Source organism: Glandiceps talaboti, chromosome 8, assembly GCF_964340395.1.
Source record: "Glandiceps talaboti chromosome 8, keGlaTala1.1, whole genome shotgun sequence".
Taxonomy (NCBI): domain Eukaryota; kingdom Metazoa; phylum Hemichordata; class Enteropneusta; family Spengelidae; genus Glandiceps; species Glandiceps talaboti.
Window position 1 is genome coordinate 14,948,601 of NC_135556.1, and position 10,040 is coordinate 14,958,640.

At 35.2% G+C, this 10,040-nt stretch overlaps 1 protein-coding gene across 1 annotated transcript; it reads right to left on the bottom strand.

The window, feature by feature from the left end:
- Positions 1-3,277: 3,277 nt before the first annotated feature.
- Positions 3,278-4,913, bottom strand: LOC144438456 (uncharacterized). Its single transcript, XM_078127485.1, has 2 exons — positions 4,647-4,913; positions 3,278-3,492 (listed from the first exon to the last, which is right to left on the bottom strand). Exons 1-2 carry the CDS (start codon positions 4,907-4,909, stop codon positions 3,408-3,410), a joined length of 348 nt encoding a protein of 115 aa, XP_077983611.1. The 5' UTR covers positions 4,910-4,913; the 3' UTR covers positions 3,278-3,407.
- Between the last annotated feature and the right edge of the window lie 5,127 nt (positions 4,914-10,040).

Below are 10,040 nucleotides of genomic sequence, written 5' to 3' on the forward strand. Positions count from 1 at the left end.
GCCGTTGCATGCAAAGGAAAGCGATCACGTGACTCTTCAGTGTATCCCGTCGTCAAAGCGACAGGGGTCAGATGTCACACTTGCGTTGTGTTAATGCATGGAATGAATATAAAGGGCGGGGTATGAAAACCTCGCTGTATATGCTTTGTATAGTTCATGCCATTCTTGAATTGGAGATCAAACTCTGTGACCTCTAGGATCTTTAATTAGCTGTTCGCATTTCTCATTTTGATCTCTTGTTAATTAAATATTTCATGGATGACTTTATTTAAAGCTTGCATTTTTGTTCACAAATTATAAAACAACAGTTCACACCGTTTCTAATGCTATATATTAATCACCAACATTGCCAAAAAAGCTTTAGACCGTAGATGACTTGACTCGTTACTAACGCTAAATTAACGACATTTTAAAGACACGTGCGCTTTGTTATGTTATCGCTGGTACATGTGCCAAATTATATGAAATTTGAAGTGTTCACTGATTCATGATTGAGATATTGCCTAATTACCGATAATAATTAATTATGCAAATGACTGAAAGCTACACTGAGCAACAAACTTTACAGGATCCATGTGCTTTTTTTTTTACTAATATATCTATCAAAAAGTAAGATACCAAGTTCTCGGTACCTGCAATCAGGGACGTACAAACACAGTTACGTCTTCTTCTGCAATCAGGGGAGAAGCCTGCAAGAGAATATTACTGCCTATAGTATAGGTGTATCATAAAAATAACGAACATCCGATTCTTGGTCGACACCACAAGTTCCGCTCCAATTCACATGCATAACTATATTGGCGTGCGTGAGAATAATTCGACCTTCTTGTTCATTTTTGACCCTCTAGCATGAGGTACCGAGAATTCGTGAGGTATGGTATAATTACCAGAAATCATTACAAGTGTGTGACAAAACTATTTCTTACACTACGTCAATGTGAAATATGCTCAAAATAATAGTAAAACGTGTTCTTACTGTTGGATATTTTTCATATTGTTCCCAAAATAGATGAAAAAAGGGGCGACAATTCACTTGACATTTACCTACTTGTTTATAATTTTCATAATTTTGATACTCAAACATATATTAATATTCATTTGAAGTGAGCCTATATTTATTTCTCATCGAGGAAGCTGTTGATTCTCTGAGAGGGTTAGTAGGTAGTGATTGGTGTGGGATTGCAGCCCTATCGTAAATCGACACGTAATTATCATAACATCCTAAATGAAGGCTGGTTTATATATATAATTTATTCATATACATGTTCTCTCCTTTCACATTGGATTGGGAAACATACATGTTTCAAACAAATCACTTGTCCTTCTTCGATGTCAACCTGGAGCTGATGGAGTGATACAAATTTGCTGGAGGTGTGAAAGGTTAGCCTCAATATATAAATTTGGGTTTGTAAGCAGAACAAGTATCAGTTCAACTACAGATGAACACCAGTTGTTGTGTACAGAAACAGGACTTGAGGGAAATGTGGTAGTCAGAACGGGTATGAAAGAAAACAATTTCCAGTTTCTGAAAAAAAATTGTTCTGTAATTTCTAATACAGTATACATTTTTTTCTTCAGAAATTAGAGCTTGTTTTCTTTCATAACCACTACCATATAAATTTGTTGCAAATATGTCTGCTTTCCCATCACACATGGAAGAGAATTAATATGTTGGTGTATGAGTCATAGTGCTTCCATATGATGAACATGCAGTGTTACAGTATATTTATGGTTGCCACTTACTAATATTGGTTATTTATAAAGTTTACTGCCAGCATTACTGAGACAAATGTAAAGACATTGACCACACATTCTGTCCATTTCATCTTAGTTTTCACAGGCTCTGTTTGATACAACCACACAGGGAAACCAACAAGAAAAGGCACATTAAGCTGACAAGATTGCTATTTTGTTCAACAGTTTGTCTAAATGAAATAAACCATTCAAATATATTGCAACCAGATATAGACATGCTGGTAAAAATGTTTTTATATTTGCGTTTGACGTCTACATGGTGGCACTTTAGTTTCTTGTAGACAAAATGCTGCAAGACACTGTATTCGTTCAATCGTGTTATCTTAAAATGTAGCACGTGCAGTTTTTCTTATTGGTTTCTACATGGTTGTATCAAACAGAGCCAGTGAACACTAACATGAAATAAGTGGTACCTACTGCTTTCACCATGTAGTAAACAAATACATAATAATACACTAGATATTGCAATAAATAAATAATTTTATTTCAATCTTTAAGTCCTTCATTAATTTTGTATACAACTGAGATGATATAAATACAACTAAATAACAAACTACGAAATAACAGAAATAGTTATGCAAATTAAATAGAAGACAGATGGAAATCAAAACTAGAAATAGAATTATTTGACAAAAAATATATATGTATATATTCTAGTTGTCTCCATAGAGATATTTCACAAATCACATCCAAAAAATAATCTTTTGTTAATGTGGTCTACTGATTTCTTTCATTTTTTTTTGCTTTTGAGTTATAATGTAAGAGAAACTTGAAAAATGGAGTGTGCTGAAAATTTAGTAACAAAGGTACAGATGAGAACATTCAGCTAATTCACTTTTGTCTGATTCCTGTACTAAAACAGGACCACCTTTAGCAGGAAATTTGTTGCAGTAACATCAGGGTGTAAGAGTAGTAAGCTTTACTTAGATCTCTTGGAAAAGTTGGAAGATAATATACATAATAGTATCTTTTACTTTACAAGTTTCATGTGTCATATATAATTCTGAGACGAAAAAAAAATACAAGTTCTTCCCTTTCAGAAAACCTTGTAACAAAGTTTCTCGCAAATCTTTTTAAAAAAACACAACAAAATCCCCAAAAGCAACAATTTATTTTTTATAGTAAGTATTGATAATCACAAATTTTTTTGTTCATACCACTAAGCCAAGATTCTACACAGAGTTGTCCAGTATCAGTTTCAGTTGAATGGTGTTCAAGTAATGTTGTCTTCAGTATAGTGGCCGTATTGGATATCACAAATAATGAGATAAATGTGCACTTTACTGATGTCAGATTGATCTACGACATACTCCTAAACTTTGAGGAGTAAAATATCATTGCTATAAAACTATGTTTATGGTTCACCCACCATCTCTGATAACAAAAAAGTACAAGTTTATGGGAAAAAACAAGTACCACTTATGGTTACACAGTGAAGTGTGACTTCGATCCAGGCCGCCATCTTGTTTACAAGTCGTCACAAACAACCAATCAACAAAGATGAAATCAAATATAGCTGTCATTGAAGGCCGTGATATAAATTGCTGTATAGGAGCACGACTACTTTGGCTAGATGCAACTCTTAATTCAACATGTCCAATTCTATTTTAAATTTGGTCGTAGTTGTGCAGGTCTTTCCTCCTGGGATGTTTCTAAGATGTGTATATACCTTCTTCTGCCACTTCAGGTTGATTGAGACTGCTATCCATGCCTAGTAATGCTTCAGTCTGTTTAATCCTACAGTAAAGATGAATATCAAATAAGTAGTTATAGTGGAGAGGTCTTAATTTTCACTTTGTTGTGGTCACATTTGTAACAATTTTAAACCTAAATATACACTTACCTAACACTTGTAATTGTGCCAATTTGTGTCTTAATGCATGTAAGAAAATTGCCTCGTTTTTAAAAGTTGGTACCATGATATCAATTTCATTTCTTCTAGGATCCTGATGTCCATGACTGACATGTTCTGATTCTCGCAAACCAGAGCTATTATTTCTTCAGTAGGGACCCGCTCATTAACGGTACTGTAAAACGGTTGTTGTTTGCAACGATGCATGTTCTGGGGTTCACCAAACAATTATATGTCAAAGAATGTGTCATACTCTAGTTACTGAAGTTCTGATTATTATGCATGTATGTAAGGATAGCGAGAGGGACCACAGGGTGCCCCAGATTTAGCATAGCGAGGGCTGGACTTTGGTCACGGCTGCTCAATGTATGGCAATGCATGAAGTCGTGAACAAAACATAAACTGTGTGTAAAAGAACTCAGTACTATGGTTACTTTAGTAGGCATGTTTTGATCATTGGTAGTCACTAATAAAACAACATGGGAAGAGAGTGATAACTTCATATCTGTGACCTTTACACTACAATCCTCAACAATTCTGGCCTACACTTCTGGCTCAAAAATGGCCTGTGAACAGCGCCTCCTAGTGGCCAAACTATATATTTTTTTTTATCTCACTAATACTGGAATATGCATATTATTCATTTAGTTTTCCTAAATGCAATGCCACAGATCTCAGTCATTTAGTGATGATTGTATCAGTAAATATAATAAAACAAAGAAATTCTTCATATAAAATAAAAATACAAGAAAACTTTCTGATCTTGACTTTTCCATAGAACTTTAAATACAATTGTTAATTTTCTAGATAAATTAAGAGAAATAATTTGAAAATTGGTGAATTTTGTGTGGCAACAAACAAACATTTTTTAATCATGTTGATAAATCTGTGAACAGAGATACGGTGAGTAGACTTTTTCCAAGATGTATAAAGGTGTTTCACAAACATTCCCTTTAAGGGAGAGCACACATGATGTTTAGATGTTTCAGAGGTACACACACAAACATAAAAATCGTACTTCAGTACTCCATGTACTCACATTTTTGCCATCCTCTCAGCTCGTGAAGTTACGTCAGAACTAATGAATTGGTTGCTTTGTGATGATCCTGCTGCACTAGCTTCATTTACAGTGTTATCATCACCTTTGGTATCCATATCACCACCTTTGGTATCCATATCATCACCTTTAGTATCCATATCACCACCTTTGGTATCCATATCACCATTTTCGGTACCCATATCACCTCCTTTCGTATATATATGAACACCTTCATCCTTCATATCCTCAATTTTGTCATCCATGTCACCATCATCATCCCTAGCACAACCGTTGTCTTTATCATTATCATTATCACCATCATCACCATCTTCTTCTTCTTCACCACTGTCTTTTCCCACATCATCACCATCAATACCATGACCATCTTCATTGTCATTGTCACCAGACATAGCCTTTGTGTGGATTTCTGGAATTGATGACTCGTGTTTGGGTGATCCAGACTGTGTTGACACTATGCTACTTGCAGCAATGGGTTCAGCTGATGTTGCACTTGTCATAGCATCAGTTACCACATTGGCAGTGCTTGTGGTTGGAAACACAGCAGGCCCTTCAGCCAATTCTTCATCACTATCATCTCGGTGAGACAAGTATGATTTCACTCTAGAATGATCAATAACTCCTTGCGTTGTACTTGTGATTTCTTCATTATCTCCTGAAGACATCGCGACATTGGGATATCGAGCTCCAATGTCCTGATCTGATGATGTTGCAGGTACTGTTACAATCTCTGTAAAATCAAGCATGAAATGTTATGTAAATATTTCTACAAAGAACACATTCAATTTCTACAACTAAATCATACATGAATATTCTGAGTATTTTCTGTACACAAACATTTTTCCACCTGATAATTTTACACGGGATAAACAGGGCTCCCCTAGCAATTAAAACATTCAGCCACTTGATTAGCCAATTTCACCACTTTCATTTCAATAAACATCGGTCACTAACTTTGGGCTTTAAAGGACACACTAGTCAACTCCACAGTTCTCTATGTTTGCCCTACTAACCTACTAACAACATGGTTATGAAATGTTATCTTAACAGATTTCTACTTACCTACAGGTGTTCCTTGCATTAGGGCTGGTTGAGATGAGTGGTACCTTGCCCTTGGAGGAACTTTAGCTGCAGGCAGTGTATCAGAGGTTCGAGGAGACTGAAACGTAAATTACAAAATTGCAATGACTTAGTGGAGGTGTTGAAATTAAATCAAGCATTTATTATACTATAGAAAAGATGAAATTGTTGTTTGAGTTTGCAGCAGTTCATTGTCCTCACCAACGCCTGTGCCCATTTTACAATTTTTGTAATATACCAAATGTTTAGGTTTAAAACAAACTATACATTGTTAAAAAAACTACCTGTGATTGCAACAAGTGAAGGCGAGATTCCACCAGTGTTAGTCTTCCTAGAACAGATTGTAAGGTAGGATCACCGATTGGCATAGAAACATTTCTGGTTTCACCATGTTCTTGTTTATCCCTGGTCAAGTCTGTCACCTCTGCTTCCACTCTCTGCAGACGTTCCATGATCATACCCATGGTCTCCTCAAGCTGTGTCAGTCTCATCTCAAGTGGCTCCATTGACTGTATCCAACAACATTAAAAACCATGAATTTAGTCATTAATCCCCATTCTACCAGAGGTATCTGTTTGTATACAGAAACTTCGAGTTTGCAAAAAACAGGATTAACCCTTACAATGCCATGTCTGCGTATATGCAGATAGTCCCTGCTGGGTTCCTACACTATGTCTGCATCTATGCATTACAAACAAGTTTTCACATTTGCATAAGCCCAATTTTCACCTCTTCACCTCATATCTGGGTAAATTATTCATTTGACAATATACGTAATGTGTGAATAAAGGAAAACATAGGATTGATTGTATGTTTTATTATTCCTTTCAAGTTAAAATTGATAATTTTAGAGTAGGTAAGATCCTACTCTGTAGTGGAAAAAGTCATTGGCCTAGGGAGTCTTTTGTATGAAAAGTCCTTGGCCTAGGGAGTCTTTTGCATGAACACTATATGGCATCATGTTATACTGAAGACATTAGAGTGCTCGAAGTCAAATAAAGATATTGTGGTCAACTATTGTCGCTTCCAGGGAAACTGGAATATTTTGCAATCTCATCAAAATACTGTCACATTATTTGAAATTATAATATTATCGGTCTTTTGATTAGACTTACAGCTGCTCCTCTCATGTCTGGTTCTGGGGATACATTGGAACTCCTGTAACCATCATCCATGCCTCTGTGTTCTCCATCCGAATTTTTGACTGGTACTTGTGGTCTCTTTACAGGTACTGGAAGGTGGCTACAATCAGCTTTAGTTACAGATACAGATATCTCACCCTGTGGCAGGGTTTGGCTGTCTACTTGTACCTTATCAGCTGTGTACAAACTATCATGTACATCTGTAAATGAAATATACACTTTGATGTGTTTGTTTTATACAGTATTTCTGCACTCTAAGAAATAATACCATTAATCAAATTACTGTAAACCTAGATATTTTCACTACTACAAAATTTTGTGTGCTTTTACAGTCTTCAGCTAGTTCTCAAAGACTAATTTTCACAAATCACCAAACTGGTGCATTGTGTTCATGTACAAGAAGGCATTTTAGTCACTACTTATGTTTGCGTTTTTGTTTTCCAGCGAAATTAGCAAAAATGAGTCAAGCGAAAATTTCCAGATTTACAGTATTATATAGGTCCTCCCTAGGACTTTGATAAGTATTTTGTTCGAATTTCCATCTTACAATTTCTTCAAAACAACATGAATCCATAAAAACTAACGTTTTATTACAAATTTACCACAGTTTTATAATCACTGACATCACAGAGCTATGTATACCTCAGTTGTTACTTGGCACAAAATGTAACTTGATTGTTATGACTACTAGCTATTGCAATAAAACATATATAAACTCAGTAATGAAATTTTTACTCACAGAGTTGAAACATTTCTTGGAAGCAAATCCCAAATTTTCACAGACGTCTTGTCAGCATCTTCAGGGGTGTTGTCACGTTTCTCAGAAGACAAGACGTCGCTGACAAGACGTCGGCGAAAATTTGGGATTCGCTTCCTAGAAATATTTTGACTCAGAGTAGAAATTTCATTACTAAGTATGAACCCACAGTCCATGAAAATTCATTCTCGCATATATAAACTCATTTTGCTATGACCTGTACACTTTGATGACATACAGATTTTATGAATAAAGTAGCTACTTGTAATGAGGAACAAATGTATTCAAATGAGTAAAGTAGCTACTTGTAATGAAGAACAAATTTATTTAAATGAGTGAAGTGGCTAATTGCAATATGACAGATAATTGCAATGAGAACCAAATTTATTGAAAACTAAGGTTATTTGTAGTCTCGCTGCTAGACTCGTGACTATCATCCCTAAGCTTTGTGTGCCGTGTGGCACAGCCGCGAGAAGAGAACATAAACATGTGGGACGATAGTCATGAGTCTGGCAGCAAGACTAGGTTATTTGCCGTCCCCAAAGCAATTAGCACGATATAAGATTATGGTCTTTCTAATTTTTCAACCTGTTATTTTCAAAGCTTTTCACTAAAGCTTACAACAGATGACAGTACCGTAACATGAACATCCTACGCAATATCACTGTCATCTACACTTCATGTCTGAATAGGTTTCTATCTTTGGGCTCAGTGACAAAAATGCAGCATTGCCACTAGGGGGCGCTGTTTAATTTAAAAACAGTAATCATTTTACCTGCTCTTTCAATGTAGAAGTTTACAAACTACTGTTTTCCATTTGACCTACGTCTGACCCTTCCAATGTTTATCTGACAAATTTGGGTGAAAATCTAAAGGTCAAATGTGCCAAAAATTGAAACTATCTTAATAATTGTACAAATCAAGGTAGGTGCCGGATTAAAAGCTGAAATGTTTGGACTCAGAAAGCTGAATTTGAATATCTGTTTTAAAAAAAAACACTTATCAACACTTATCAATGGAGGTAAGTGTTTTCCTTGTTTGGTAACATGGTTGAAAAGAATAGCACAGTACATATAAGTTGTTTCAATGAAAAACCTCAACTTACCAACTACTTGTGCAGATACTTTTGCAGTTTTTGACTTAAATGAAGAGACATTCTGTAAATTAGAAGAAAAAGAAAAAAATTATCGATAAGTTAGAGCCATTAGTAACAAATAGTTCAAAGTTTCCTTAAGACTTTAATTCAATTCTCATTTCTAAGTCATTCAGATGATTGTGAAATGAAAGTAACATCAACATGTACACATACACTTACTTTTTTTAAAAAACTTTTTATTTTTCATTTTCAACCACCTGACCCATCAATTTTTTAGGTGTTACGATGAGAAACATAGCATTATGTATGGGCAAATCATCACCAATTTGATAAATGGGTGTGAACTATTCAACAGTGAAAAGTTACTTGAAGTGAACAAGGTTGTGTTGGGATTGGGGGTGGGAGATGGGGGGGGGGGGAAAGAGGCTGAACTAACAATGTAGATATACTTACAATTGTACTGATTATATATACTCACCTTTTGTTTGGTAAAGGACTTTGAACCTCTGGTTATTTCCTGGTTCTTTTGTTTCACTAAATTAAGGATGTCACAGGTTATGATGATTTTCCTTTCTACAAACCCAGGAGTCATTATTTGGTCCTTCGTCAGTGATGGTTTATAACTGAAAATGTCTCTAAGAATCTAAAAAAAAGATATTCCAGTCACATTTAGATACATGTGTATAACTACAGACCTTGCACTGGTGGCAAGTCAAGAAATAAACCAATCATAGTAGAGTAAAGACATCAAAGTTGCATGAGTCAGAAGCTATCATTTAATCAAATAACTCTAGAATTAAATGACAGGGTAGCATCTATCTATGCTGTTACAATATATAAATATCAGATAACCAAAGTACGCGAGTTATCATGGACTCTCTACCATGTCATACTTTAAACTCCAGTTTTGAAATCCAAATTTCCAACATTTGATGTACATTTTGTACAAGCATGAATTCTGCACATGCACGCATGCATGCACACACACACACACACGCACACACACATGCACGCATGCACACCCACATATTTAAATTACATAATGATCTGCCATTTGTAGCAGTTTGTTGTCAAGATGCATGAGCTAGAACTTTCAAATTTGTTGGGTAAAAACTCAAATTGATTTCTCATGAAACTGTAACTGTTGTAAACTCTGAATAAAAGACTTTTTGTTTTAAAAAAAATAACCCTAAATCATCAAGTCTCATTGTTCAGATGACAGAACTTACTTTAAAAACAGTTTCCACAAATCTGAAATCATTCTTAACATACAGTAGTGATAAACCAGATGAAGATAACAA

Bases quoted from the DNA above. Each gene is read 5' to 3' on its own strand.
- LOC144438456 (XM_078127485.1), bottom strand. From the start codon at position 4,909: ATGGATGACAAAATTGAGGATATGAAGGATGAAGGTGTTCATATATAT. The intron at 3,493-4,646 runs GTGAGTACATGG...TCTTTACTGTAG, and splicing joins GCTGAGAGGATGGCAAAAAT to GATTAAACAGACTGAAGCAT.